At 31.5% G+C, this 16276-nt stretch overlaps 1 protein-coding gene across 1 annotated transcript in view; it reads right to left on the bottom strand.

Moving 5' to 3' along the window:
* The window catches only part of ctnnd2a (catenin (cadherin-associated protein), delta 2a), a 394266-nt gene that overhangs the window by 216394 nt on the left and 161596 nt on the right, over positions 1-16276 (bottom strand). Inside the window, 1 exon segment of the mRNA XM_051098760.1 lies at positions 21-55. Coding sequence (XP_050954717.1) covers positions 21-55 — 35 coding nt within the window.

Genomic DNA, 16276 nt, shown 5'->3' with positions numbered 1-16276 from the left:
TTAAAAAATATGACATTTACCTTGGGTATTCCAGCGATACTGCTCATCGGCTGAACTGCAAATGAGAAAAACAACAGTTTTAAGTTGTACAAACAAGCAGAGGTGAGTTGATAATAGGGGTGTGCAATAATGACAAAAAATTACATCGTGTTTTCAATAACGATAATTAGACAATATTTTGCTGAGCGTGTTATTGTGCTGGTACTTTGGCAGGTTTAGGACTGCCGTCGACAGCTGACTCCTACCTTTTGATATTATTCATATTCTGTGCAGTGGTTAGTTGTGGGAGTAACAGAAATTAACTTTTTCAATAAGTTTAAATCAATTTTTACCTTTTATGGGCATTTTTCCCTAACCTAATTAAATGTATGCATCATCTTTTGTGTCAAATTCTTTAATCAATAAATTAAAGTTAAACACTATAGGGTTGTTTACAATCAAATGAAAATAGTATTAACTAAATTTGTGTTTGCAATGCAGAGGTGGCACAGAAACTGCATCTGAAGTGGCATAAAGATGCATTCACACAGACAATGTCAATGTTTTCATGTTTACAAAAAATGTTAAATACTGATATTTGAAATGATTTTGGGAAAAAACAGGGAAATATACTTAAATATAAACCTAAAATCACCAATAGGCGGTGGCAAATCACTGCATGAATGAGTCATTCATTCAGCTGATTTGTTCAAAAGGCTGATCGATTCAGTAATGATATACTGTCGTGTGTTGCTCAGACAGTGTTGCCAAGTCTGTGGTTTTCCAGTTGAATTGGGCTAGTTTAACACTGTTGCTGCAAGTTGTTTTTCATGTCCGCGGGTTCAAGTGACCCCAAAACGTGATATTTATCCCCTGAAATGTGAATTTTACAAGGGGAAGCTCACCAAAAAAGGTGTATTTTACCCCGCCAAATGTGTTTTTTAATGGGGGACCCCCTTCAAAACGCCACTGGCCTCGTTTTGAGTAGCCATTAGGTGGGCTTTGTTGTGAAAACCTGGCAACCCTGCTTAGACATGCAAAACAGTTATGCTGTGGCTGTTTGAAACTATTTTCATTGACGAAATACAGCCAAAACTGGAACTGTGTGTCTAAAATGTCAATTTATATTAACTTCTTGTTTACTGGATTGTTTTATAAAATCAGTGTCGATATTTGGAGAACTGTGCTCTTCGTGTGATATTAACTATGTCAGATAATGATTTGGGGAAAAAGGGAGAAATATATTTTAAATATAAACCTAAAATCACCAGTAGTTGGCAGCGAATCACTGCATGAGTGAGTCATTCATTCAACTGATTTGTTCAAAAGGCTGATTGATTCAGCAATAAAACTGATGCTCAAAGACAGTGTTGCCAAGTTGCCGCAGGGTTTTTTTTTCATATCCACAGGTTGAAGTGACCCCAAAAACATGATATTTATACCTTGCAGTGCAAATTAACAGGGGGACCCCCCTTGAAATGCCATTGGGCTAGTTTTTGGCTAATTTTGAGCAGCAATTTGGTGGGTTTTGTTGTGAAAACCTGGCAACCCTGCTGAGAGATGCAAAACAGTTCTGCTGTGGCTGTTTAAAACCATTTTTGTTGACAAAATATAGCAAAATCTGGAACTGTTGTTGTTTATTGGACTGTTTTATAAAAGCAATATCACATTTGCAATCGTGCTTATATTTGGAGAAAAAAACTGTACTCTTCGTGTGATATTAAAAGGTGTAAATATACTTTAAATATAAACCTAAAATCACCAGTAGGTGGCAGCAAATTACTGCATGAGTGAGTCATTGAATCATTTATTTAACTTATTTGTTCAAAAGGCTGATTGATTCAGTAATAAAACACTATCGTGTGTTGCTCAGAGACAGTGTTGCCAAGTCCACGGTTTTCCCGTGAAAATGGGAACGTTTTTTTCATATCCGCAGGTAGAAGGGACCCCAAAAAGGTGATATTTATTCCTTGAAATGCAAATTTTACAAGGGGAACCCCACCAGAAAACACGTATTTTACCCTACCAAACGGGAGGATCCCCCTCGAAATGCCATTGGCTAGTTTTAAATAGCAATTTGGTGGGTTTTGTTGTGAAAACCTGGCAACCCTGCTCAGAGATGCAAAACGGTTCTGTTGTGGCTGTTTGAAACTATTTTTGCTGACAAAATACAGCAAAAACTAAAAAGACATACTGTATAAAAGTCATATGGAGCCATATTTGCCCCCTTACCTTTTTGTGGGAATTCTAAATGTATTTTAATAGACTAAAAACTGTTTTTGTTTTTTGCAACATACTTGATAATGTAAACTGCATATTGTTTAAGGCAACATATTATCTTAGACTATATATATATATAGCACACCCCCAGTTGATGAGTTACATGGTTGGTTGGTTATGGTTATGTTACATTTATTTCATTCAGATTGTTGTTTATGATGTTCACATTTATTAACTTGTGACGTCAAGAGTTTCCATATTAAAATGATCTTTCAGATGTGTTGAGGTCTGTGTATGGCATTTTTAGTTTTTTTTTCCCTCATGAGTATTCATGTGATATTGTTAATAGACTTCAACACTTCAATTCCCATGACATTTTCTCAAAACATTCACATACAAACCATATGAAAACATGCAAATAAAAGGAACAATCTGCATAGACTCTTTACAAAAAAGACAAGAAATATCAACTTCACATATTAAGTTTAGTCAAGACATTTAATCTCAAAAGCCATGCAAACAATTACCTTCATTTTCACTTTTACAGTGTAAATACTCTATGATGCATAGTTTATGATTCAAGCTTTGATGTTTTCGCTCTCTCTGCCTGATACAGTAGAACTGAGATGTAAGAAAATAATTGCAAAACCTCCAGCAACTCTTCTCTCATAACAACCTAACATCACTGGGAGGAAACTACAGCAGGCTGGGGTAAACCGAGGGTGCCACTTCACACGAATGCAGATTTATTTTCCCGCTCTCCCAGATGTCGGATCAAAGGTTAAGCGGGATAACGCTTCCCCATCCTTTAGACCATAATTTTGATAAAGATTTCCTATTTATACTGAGAAAGAATACAAATGACGTCGTATAGGCACATGGTGGGAATGAGATTGGGGCAGAATATTGGATTTCCTGGACTGTGATCGATGCTGCCGGAGCCTGGCTGGGCCAGAGGATGGAAAAAAAGACAGAAAGAGAGAGAATAGGGATGGAGTTGGCTAAAATCAGCTCTGCTGCGGTTGACTGCCCATCTACTGTATAGACGCCTTCAGGCATAGCATGCTGTGACCCATGATCCTCTGCTGCGGCAGCCTGACAAACTGTTAGAGGGTTTCCTGCATCGAAAAAAGTCTATTTATCAGCGGCGGATCGTTGCACTAGGCGTCATGGAAAAAAACACTGTGTGTTTACCAGCAAAACGTCCTACCCCCTACGGAAAACTCTTTTGCTGCCCACCGCTGTCCCCCATCATCAGACAATCATGGCCATTTATTCATTCACTCTATCCTACGGCTGCATTAAACAGCAGGCATTGGGAACATATACCTAAAAAAATGGTAACGACTGAGGTGACATTGGAGTGACGGGAGATATTTACAGCGTGTGTCCTTGTTCAAGGACCAAGGGGATCGAGCTATAAACTATAAACAGCAAAGAAAATGTCTGGGTCATTTCTGAATCTCAATGCAGAAGAACCTGCATGGTCACAGAAGACGACGTAGCAGGAGATTATACATGAAAACACTTATTTATGCTTTAAAATACAGAAATATACACCGAGGCTGTGAAGAAGACCTGTTTCATATAGTGAATCTAGCAGCAAGTATATAAAAGATCACAAGAATCGAGAGAATTTAGAGCTGGTTTTTGTTGTTCTCCACTTTTCATAACAGAAAGCACAAACTATTGATTTTCATGATGCTTGGTTCTGTTAAAGGGATAGTTTGCCCGAAAATGAAAATCACCTCATGATTTACTTGCCTCAAGCCATCCCAGGTGTATATGACTTTCTTCTTTCAGACAAATACAATCGAAATTATATTTTAAAATGTCCTGGCTCTTCCAAGCTTTATAATGGCAGTGAATGGGTGTTGGGGGATTTTGGAATCCAATAAAATGCATCCACCCTTCATAAAAAGGCCTTCCACACAGCTCCAGGGGGATAATAAAGGCATTCTGAAGCAAATCGATGTGTTTTACATATACACTGTAAAAAACAATTTGTTGAGTCAACTTAAAATAATTTGTAACCTAGCTGCCTTAAAATTTTAAGTTCAGTCAACTCAAAAAAAGTTTATTCAACTTGAAATGTTAAATTATACTAAGTGACAACTTAGATATTTGAGTTGAATCAACTTAAAATGTTAAGGCAGCTAGGTTACTTACCCATCTGTTAAGCTTAGCAAACACAAATATCTAAGTTGTTACTTAGTACAACTTAACATTTCAAGTTGAATAAACTTATTTTAGTTGACTGAACTTAAAATTTTAAGGCAGCAGGGTAAGCTGACTCAACAAATTGTGTTTTTTATTTTTTACAGTGTAGTCCACAAGAGAATATTATAGTTGAATTTATAAAAATGACCCTGTTCAAAAGTTTACATCCCCTGTTTCTTAAAGGAGAAGTCCACTTCATTCACAATCGTTTATAACCACATTTGGGATCGGTTAAAGCCGCATTTAAACTGCATTTTGGAAGTTCAAAATCGGGGCAGCATAGCAGTCCATTAAATGGTAAAAAATGCAGAAATGTCTACTCAAAAAACAATTTCTGGATCTCAAAATCATACAGTCATTGTTGGAAAGGGTTCAAATACACAAAAATGCTGGAAACCCAAAGAATTTGTGCAACATGAAGGACTTTTCTGAAGAACAGCAGGCAGTTTAACTGTTCAGGACAAACAAGGGACTCATGGACAACTATCACTAAACAAAAAAACACAGCTGTGGATCATTCAGGTAACAACACAGTATTAAGAATCAAGTGTATGTAAACTTTTGAACCGGGCAATTTTTATAAACTTAACTATTATTTTCTCGTGTGGACTGTATGTAAACATCTTTAATGTGAAATATCTTATTCAGGTCAGCACTAAATAAACAATAACATACATTTTGTATGATCTCTCTTATTTTGGTAAAATAATTTTTAATGATTCTGGGGGATGTAAACTTTTGACCTCAACTGTGTATTTAAGACTTTATAAACTGTAATCTCTAGCTTCTGCTAATATCTGTACGAACGTTCACGAGAGAGTGGCGTTCCAGCGGATGATGTAGGACGTAGGCAAATGAGGGGATGAGAGGAAAGAGTAAAACCAAACACTGATAAGGATTTAGAAGTACAAAACGAGGATTTGTAAAGAAAAATGTTGATGTAAGCCAAGAGGACGCTCGACAGTTAGCGGAAGCTAGAGATTATGGTTTAGAAAGTTTTAAATATGGATATTTTTCTTACACAAACACATCAATTTGCTTCAGAAGGTCTATATTAATCCCCCAGAGCCATGTGGAGTACTTTTTATGATGGGTGGATGCAATTTATAGGACTTCAAAATCTCAACACCCATTCATTATAAAGCCTGGATATTTTTTAATAAAACTCTGATTGTATTTGTCTGAAAGAAGAAAGTCATATACACCTGGGATGGCTTGAATGTGAGTAAATTGTGAGGTGATCATTTTATTTTGGGGTGAACTATCCCTTTAAGAATCAGAATAGTAGCTAATATCTTTTAACAACTTAGAATTCTCATCCCTAATCAAACCTTTTGAGACAAAACCCTTACTTCAACTTTCATGTGAAAAGTAGGACTATGCATACAGTATGCTCTATCAACCTCCAAAAAAAAAAAAAAAATCAGGCTTTTCTTCAGAAATACTGAGATGGCAAATTCTACACGTACAGCAAGTTCAGCTGAAGGGTTTAGTGAAAGGCCTCTATGTGAACCCCATGAGGACGTTTAGAGCTAGTGCGCTTGGGGAAACATTACCTCTTACGAACTTACGCTTGAGACCAAGCATCTCATAAGCGAAGGATGGGAGAAAGTGACAAAATGATTTTTTCGACTGCTTGTTTATACAGATTTTTCACTTTAAATAATGCATGAGGCATCTGAATAATGAAAATGTTGACTTGTTTGAATGGGAAATGGTTCTAATAATCAAAAGCTACTTATATAATCGTGTGTGGAAGGAACGAATGAATGCGTCTGAAATGGTGGTGTGATTCAAAAGAAATGTTTCTCTTTGTCCTGTTGCTTTGTCGACATTTGAGAGAAAATTGTGTCGAAGCATAAACCCTGTGCGACAATTTAGATCATTCCTCTTCAGGAGATCGTTAGACTCTCCTAGAGCTAATCAAAAGCGAGGGCCGGCGTCAACTGTTGTGTAATGCTGATTATTTTACAGCAGGCCAATATTTGAAATAGGCTGTCTCTCAAACACACTTCATCACACCAACAAATCACTTCCACCCCTTATGGCTTGCGGTTTCATTTCCAAAAGGCTTTAACACACAACGAACTCCGTGGCCTAGCAGATTTCAGCTCGAGATGCTGTCACACACCTTCTGTTCAGATGGATGCGCCGGAGCCAGACGCCAGAGAGCACGGCAGCCAGAACCACCGGTATGATTGAGGAGCCTGCAGACCTGTGACAAGGCTTTTAATTGCAACCTGTTGGCAAGCGCAGACGAGCACATGGCCAGAGACAAATGCATGCTGGGTTGCATGCAAGTGTCAAAATGAGGCAACGGAGGTGCATTATGGGACATAAATTTGATAAAGTGCCATCTTGGCTGAACAAAACAGTTCTGCATAGCATTATAGGGTTGCATGTTTTATTGTGATTTTAACTGCAAGCACAATATGATAAAAATTTTGATAAAGGCACAAAAAAGTAAAAGGAAAAATAAAAAACTAGCAAGTGAAGATTCCTTTCATTATTATTTTTTTTTTTACTAATAACATAAATAATAATAACAATAACAACAAGATACTACTATGAATTAATACAATAAAAATCATATTTTTATATTATTATTTTTGTCTGTAATAATAATAATATTAATTATTATTATTACTTATACTGATGTTTGTCATAATTAATAACAATAATCTTAATAAGATTAATAATAAAATAAAAATTATTACTACCAATAATATTGCTTTTGTAATGCATAATAATAATAATAATAATAATAATAATAATAATAATAATAATAATAATAATAATAATAATAATAATAATCATTATTGTTATTAGAATGAATACAAAAAACACATTATTATATTTGAAATGTTCATTACTAGTAGTATCAATATTATAATTAATAATACTGATGCAATGAATATATTACTGAATATATAATATATAATATAATATGAAATACACTATAAAATGAATAATAATAATAACAATAATGCATTTGAAATGTTTGTCATAATTAATAATTAAATAGAACAATAATCCTAATAAGATTAATAATACATTTAAAATGATTACCAATAATATCAATAATATTGTATTTGGAAAAGCATTATTATTATTATTATTATTATTATTATTAATATTAATGTTTATAATCATACTATAAAATCAATTTTATATTATTTATATTTGGAATGTTTATTGCTATATCAATATTATTAAAAATAATAATACTGATACAATGAATATATTAATAAATATATTATTATATGAAATACATTATAAAATGAATAATAATGCTATTAGTAGTAGTAGTAGTAGTAGTAGTGTTATTATTATTATTATTATTAAATATTATGCTTCATATTATGCTAAATATTATATTGTCTTATTATAATAATAATAATAATAATAATAATAACTGTATTATTAATAATAATACAATTGTAATAATTGGAAATGTGTATTATAATTATTAACAATAATCTTATGCATTATTGTTGTTATTATTATTATTATTATTGTTTATTATTATCCCCATTTATTATTAACAATACTCCTAAGAAGATTAATAGTATCATTAAAATGACTACTAGCAACATTGTTGTATTTATTATTATTAATATTATTAGTATTATTATCATTATTTGTTTTTATTACATATTAGGCTTCTTCTTAATAATACTAATAATACTAATATGCATTTGAAATGTCTATTGTAATTAATAACAACAATACTAATAAGCTTGATAACATTATTAAAATGAATCATACCAATACTGTATTTTAAATGTTTATTGTTATTATTATTATTATTATGTTAATATTAATAATAACATCATTTATTTTATTCTTAATATATTTTTCCATTTTAGATTACAGTAGTAATATATTTATGTCTAATTTATTCATTTTACATTACATTTACTGACATAAACAGTCTTTCACAGCTGAATGAACTGCACTAGGTCATTCCACAAATTTGATTTTATTTTGATCATCTGTGCAGCAGCAGCAGTACATATGAATGCTATTTGTGCCATTCTCTCCTTGTAAATACTTGACACCATAAAAGCAGTCATGCCTGACGCACTAAACCATCTGTGGTGTGGCCCTGCCTTGATCCTCTTGACTGACCGCGATGAATGCGTCTGTGTGTGTGTGTTCTCAGATCACAGCAGGCCACGGTCCATCAAGACACCACACAGAATTAGAGGAGTCTAATTCACTTAGATGGATCGCTACACCTTCTACACCCTTCTTTACAGCTGCTCTATTTGGAAAAGCCTAGTTACATCAGATTCAGCAGCGCTCGGATAACTATCCGCTACACGGGCCTCCAAGCAAAGTTGTCCTTCAATAAAACATACATTACCCTACCAAATCTAATAAAGCAGCCATAGTCAGAATAAAAGATGAGACACAATTAACGCCGGCCAAATATAATCCTATCAACTGCAGTAAAACGGCAGCTAAATCAATAACAATTACCGCAAGACTGCGCATCCATACGTTACACATACACTAGACCCAACTAACTGCAATATTAACCTCATTACCACAACATCCATAGTGTAAATGCTGACATTCATCCCCGACGGCTCCTAACAAGAACGAAATGTATCTTTACTCAGCCAAAACTCAATGACTCTCTGCTTGCCAACGCTGGGCGTCTTGAATAACTCACTCTGAGGTCTTGAATAAGATACAAACCCTCTCATTCATGTCTTGGTGGGAATTAGATTCAGTGGACTCCTTCCAGATTGCTTGATTAGAGTGAGACTTTAACTCAGAGACTTTAATTGCCTTCTGCTGCCAGTTCAATTGAGGGGGGCACTTTGTTTCTATAGGAAAATCTGCCACATGGCGTCCCGCTTATGTACGAAAGGGTTAGGTTCCAAATGCTGCTTTCCATGGTCTAAATACCCATAACTGTACACTGAGTAGACGTTGATATGATTGGATGTAGAAACAATTTTCACTTGCAAGTAAATTTATTAAATAATTACAAATCGACAGGTAACACATCAAATTAAAAGTAAAAAAATATGTATTTTCTTTGTACTGAATAACATAAAAAATAATCAATTACAATTAAATAAAATAAAAAATGTTATTTTGATATTATATGTGATATATATATATATAAAATGTAATTATATTTATATAATATAATATTATATCACATTATAGTTATTTATAATTATATTAAATTACAATTAAAAATTACATAATTAATATATTATATATTAATATAATAATAATTATAGATTAATAAATTATAATTAAATTCTACAATTAAATTATATATTATTAATAAAATAAATGCATATATATATATATATATATATATATACAATATATATATATATATATATATAATACAATCATATATATATATATATATATATATTTAATTGAAGTTAAATATTAGGCGTCATTAAATATATAAATATAACTTCAATCTTACCAGTATAACAACAGCAACAACAACAACAACAAAAATAATACAAATAACAATAACTATTATTATTATTATTTATTATGAAATATTACACTTTATTAGATATTATATATAATTTCGCTCTTATCAGTATAATGATAATATATAACAATATATAAAATAATATAATAAAAAAATAAAAAAAATATTTTTTTTTTTTATCATTATTATGATTATAATTATGATTTATTTTTATTTTATTTCCAAGTTGGCATTACAATAGTAATACATTCATGTCTCATTTATTCATTTTACATTACATTTATTTAATAAATGAGTCAGTCAAAATAAAATAAAATAAAATAAAATAAAATAAAATAAAATAAAATAAATTCCACCACAAGAATGGTTGTTTTTTTATTTTATTTGGAGTTAATATATATCTAATTTATAATTATATCTAATATATCTTTGATACAAAATAACATTTTTTTTTTTCTGTGATTCTGACTTTTGGTTTCTGTCATAAACTATAAATTATATATATATATATATATATATATATATATAGTTCAGAATAGTTAAAAAAAAAAAAAAAAAAAAATCAGAGACTCAATATCAGACAACACAGCAAAAGCAAGTTATTGTTACCAACACTCAACCAGCAGTTTTCTTTTATTTTTTTCAAGGTTTATTTCTTTATGATATGTGATGCAAGTTTAATCAAGGACTTGCATGGAGGGAAAGAAAAACTTCAAACGTTTAAAAGAGAATCTAAGTATTTAACGAACGTTGAAGTCTGAAAATACATGAACCTGAAACCCTACAGATAACCCAGATCTGTCACGCGCCGCACTGGGGAGGCATCAGGCTAAAGCAATAATGACAAGTCTGAAACGTCTGGCCCCTTTACAAGCAATTAAAATCAGCCCGCCACGGTGCACTTTGTATCTTTAAAAGCATCTGTATCAAAGACAGATGGAGACTATCACTGGTCAGTAGCAGTGGAGAACAATATTGCCAAACCATGCTGATATACATAATTCAGCAAGCCACAGAACTCTTCGGGAAGACAGAATATGGGGATTTCACATTGATTGCCATCGTTTACAGCAGCCAACTAATATTCACAGCAGATAAATCCTGACTTAAAGGGACAGTTTACCCAAAAATGAAAATTACCTCATAATTTATTCACCCTCAAGCCATACTAGCTTGGTCATTCCATGTCAACTCAACCAGAGGTCCCCGGCTCAAATTTTTGATTTTGCTAATATTCATTCTGAAGAAAAACAGACATGTATAGTGATGAAAGCCAAAATATTAAATGTCATGGATGTATATTTACTGAGTAATCCACTGTTTTGTGGAGGGAGGTCAAAATGGCCATTTTCACCTTATTTTTACACAGAGATTGGTAGTTCTAAAAGTAAAATCTGTTGACTTTAGCAATCTTAGTTACATTATGTGCCAACGGTGACCATTCAAAAATGGGAAAACAGCACTTTTCAAGTTTTTCTCCAAAGTTTACATGCCTGTACCTCAAGCAGTATTAAAGATATTTTAATGCCCTTTTATATATTGGGTGTTAACAAACTTTCCTTCTGACTTCTTCATTTTTAATGCCCTATGACATTCGGTTCCAGACATACTAAAATTTACATACAGCTCCAGGAATAAATCGTTAAAATGTACACATTTTCAGTGGTCAAAAACCAAATGTGGGTTAGTTTGCAAAAATATGATACTTTTTTTCTTTTAAGAGGAATGTCTGAAGAACAAATCACGTTAAAATTAGAGATGTATCTCATTTCTTTCTGTCAAGGCAACTGCATTGAACATACCTGTCTGAGTGTGATACATATTCTTTTTCCAAAGTTTGCTTGCCTATAACTCAAGATGTATTAAAAATATTGCAATATAATTTTAGATTTTAGTTGTTAATAACTTTTCTTTTGTAATCCTAATTTTCAAGGTCCTACATCATTTCAGACCCAGAGATATGGGGATCCAGATTGTTAAATGTTACCCATTTCAGTGGTCGAAAACCAACAATAAATAATGTCTACAGAACAATGTCTAAAGAAGAAATAGTCTAAAGTTGAAATGAGAATTCTATCTAAAATGCTTGTTAAACGAGTTTAAATGTATGTAATATTGTAAGCTATGTGGTATTCACCCAAATAAATTTGGTGTTCTTGCTTAATAATAAATGTTCATCTTTTTTTAATTCTGTGTGTGTTTTTATAAGTTCCAGTCCATTTTAAACCAGCAATATAATAATTTTTAAACAGTAATTGACTTAAATAAAATAACCCAGCATGTTTGGTAAAAACATTTAACCCAACCAGCTGGGTCAAAATAAACCAGCATGTGTTCTGTCCAATATTTACAAAACAGTTGATTACTCAGTAAATATTCATCCATGACATTTAATATTTTGGCTTTCATCACTACACATGTCTATCTTTCCTCAGACAAAATATTAGCAAAATCAAAAATAGTTTTTGAAATTTGACCTGGAATGACCCAGCTGTCATTTTAGACAAATAAAATCGGAGTTACGTCAAAAAAAATGTCCTGGCTTTCCAAGCTTTATAATCGCAGTGAATGGGTGGTGAGATTTTGAAGCCAAAAAAGTGCATCCATCCATCATAAAAAGTACTCCACATGGCTCCAATTAAATAACAAAGGCCTTCTGAAGCGAATCAATACGTTTTTATAAGAAAAATATCCATATTTAAAACTTTATAAACCACAATCTCTAGTTTCCACTAACTGTCGTAGTTGCAATCATGAGAGAGTGTTTATAAACATTATAAATATGGCTATTTTTCTTACAACAAATGCATCGATTCACTTCAGGAGTACTTTTTATGATGGATGGATGCACTTTATTGGACTTCAAAATCTCACCACCCATTCACTGCCATTATAAGGCTTGAAAAAGCCAGGACATTTTTTAACGCAACTCTGACTGTATTCGTGTAAGTGTATTCGTAAGTCACATAGGATGGCTTGGGGGTGGGTAAATCATGAGGTAATGTTCATTTTTGGGTAAACTGTCCCTTTAAGACTCTAAACCAGCAGATGATGTGACCAAATATGAGTCTATTATTAAAAACACAAAGACATTCACCCGCAAATCTAAAAGTACTCAACAGCCAAATAATTTTTTACTCCGTAACGTTTGAAGAGGGTGATGCTGGAACCATGCAGATGAGAAGTATTTATGGAGAGGAAGGAAAGCCATGCTTGACTGCATTGCTGCCTTCTTGCATCCTGAGATGAAAAATGAAGTTTTAATTTTAGGACTCCATCAAAATGGAGCACAAACAGCTAACAGGCAGTCTATTTGTGTACCCTTCAGGGATGCTCTGTGTCTGCCTCCATTTGCCTGCAGACTTGCACACAACACACGCACACAGTCCTACAGAAGCCATTATGGCACTGATGAGAAGACATTCTTTTCTGCCACTAACAGACGGCACACACACCCTCCCACAACCGCCTCACGTTTTTCTCCACCTATATGGCACGTTTCAAGGGAAGATGGCAACCTTTCAACTTAGACTAGAACTTCACATCCTGTTGCTAATGGTCACACATGCCCACATCACCGGAGGATCATTTATCTCTGTTTTGTAACTCATTAGGGTAACCAGACATCCGCAATTTAGTGTCCTGTCCCCGGCTGAAGCTGTCCACGGAAATGTCCCCGCTGTTTACTGTGCTTAATAATATCTAATGGGACAGTACATGCTATATGCGGAAAGAAAAGGCAGTATGATTATGACTCATCAGTTTCGGCTAATCTTTAGTTTATTGATTTACGCAGTAATTATTTAGACTAAACATGTTATCGTCGATAGTTTACAAGAGAACAATGTGTTATTTGCTATATTTAATTTTATTTTTTGTTTTCTCAAATTTTATAATTTAATTAGTGCTATCAAACGTTTTATCACCATTGCATTCAAAACAAATGTTTTTGTTTACATAATGTGTTTACTATTATGTATATATAATTTGTATATATTTTAATTAATGTATATATTTTTATTTTTTATTTTATAATTAATATTATATATAAATATATTTAATATATAAACATTACATATTTTTCTTGAATATATCCATGCATGTGTGTGTTTTATATATACATAATAAATATACACAGTACACATATACTGTGTAAGCAAAAACTTTTATTTTGGATGTGAAACCAGTTATATATATCTTTTTATGGTTTCTCAAATGTTAGAATTTAATATTTATATAATAAATTATTTTTTAAATAATTAGAAATTACTTTATACATTTCATTATAATAACCTTATGTTTATTTTATAATAATTATAATATTTATATAATAAAGCTGCTGTATATAATTTTTAATGTTTTTTTTCAAAATGTTAAAATATCACTTATTTTGAAATTTAATATTTAAATAATAAACTATTTTTAAATTATTAGATATTATTTATACTTTAAATATTCTTTATAATATTTTTTATATGTTTACTTTATAATGTAATAATTTAATATGTATATATTAAACTTGCTATATGTAATTTTTTATGGTTTCACAAATTTTATAATTTAATATTTATACCATAAACTATTTCTGTAATTATTAGATATTATTTCTACTTTATATGTTTAATTATAATGTTTTTATATGTTTACAATATACTTTAATTATTATATAATTGACTATTATATTATATGTTATTTATAATTTTTAATTATAACTGTTTATATGTTTACTTTACAATTTAATATTTATAGAATGAACTAGCTATATATAATTGTATTTTTTATGGTTTCTCAAATGTTTTAGTTTAACATTTAAATAATAAACTAGTTTTTAACTATTACATATTATTCATACTTTATATGTTTAATTGTAGTAACTTTTTTATATGTTAAATTTATAATTTAATATTTATATAATAAACTAGCTATTTATCATTTTTATGGTTTCTCAAATTTTGTAATTTAACATTTATATAATAAACCATTTTTTTAAATGAGTAGATCTTATTTATAGATTTTTATGTTTAATTATAATAACTTTGTTTATACATTTACTTTATAATTTAATATTTATATAATAAATATTTTTTTAAATACTACATATTATTTATACTTTATATGTTTCAATAAAATAACTTTTTATATTTACTTTCATGTTTCCTTAAAATGAATTATACTGAAAAAAAATTATAAAAGTGTGGTGTGTATGTATAGTACAATTATACATGTAGTTATAAAAAATAATATATATATATATATATATATATATATATATATATATATATACACTCACATTATTTTTTTCATAATAATACTTACTTTTTTAATTTACTAAAATATTTATAAAACTGTAGATTTCTATAAATACGTATATATATATATATATATATATATATATATATATAAACAAAACTAAACTAAAAATGTAATTTCAACTACAATGTAAATGAACAATTTAGCTTTTAAACTGTGATTGGGAACAAAACAAAGTGCTATTGTTGACTGCATGCAATTTATCGTAGAATGATATACTATTTTTGATCAAAGTACTTCATTTAACAATGTCAAAATCAACAAAACTGTAAATGTCTTCTTTTTTCCCTAAATAATAACATTGTATATTTCAATGATATATTAATCACTGAACTTGAAATCTGTTTAAATTTCAAAATCTGGTCACCTTACTTTAAAATCTCTCTATCTTTGGAAAACCCAATCTTGGGTCACAGAGAGACTGAGAAAGAGAAGTGCGAAGTGGAGTCCCAAGGCGAGTTGTCAGAGTATATGCGAGAGTCTGAAGTTTATTTTCTTGTAAAAGAGTCCACTGCCTCACTACTGGTGACAGGGTTATGAGACATGGCAGCCCGTAGCTGAAAGATACAGCATGCATACACTTCAGACTGCAGAATGTCACATGCATGCGCACCGCAGAGGTTTGGGAAAAGCAGCAGGGGTGGTTCAGCGTTGGGGGTTTGGGAATAGATCTTATTGTTATACAGCAGCTGCAGTAACATTTGCTGTAATGGATCCCTAAAGATCGGCTGGGTTTAATGTAGGGCAGTCCCCACACACTGCATGCTGGCAATTACCTACACTGTGGCTGTGGGAGGCCGTCCATCCATCTGTGTGTGTGTTTGAGAGAGAGAGAACCTGCAAATGTGTTTAAGAATAAAATGTGTCTTTGTACATGTGGTGGCCATGTTCATCTGCCTTTGTCCATCATGTATACCCAGCACCTGCTTAAAAAAAAAAAAAAATGAACCAGCAAATTGACACAAACAGACTGAATCCAGTATTTGGGTTAAAAAATAACCCACAAGTGCACGTCTGGTGTCAAGTGAGAAATGAGAGTAAAAACTGAGTTTGATGAATGATTTAAAG

The sequence above is a fragment of the Labeo rohita genome, chromosome 24 (assembly GCF_022985175.1).
Source record: "Labeo rohita strain BAU-BD-2019 chromosome 24, IGBB_LRoh.1.0, whole genome shotgun sequence".
Lineage (NCBI taxonomy): Eukaryota > Metazoa > Chordata > Actinopteri > Cypriniformes > Cyprinidae > Labeo > Labeo rohita.
The sequence above is the reverse complement of the archived record's forward strand: the minus strand, read 5'-3'. Positions and strand labels throughout refer to the sequence as shown.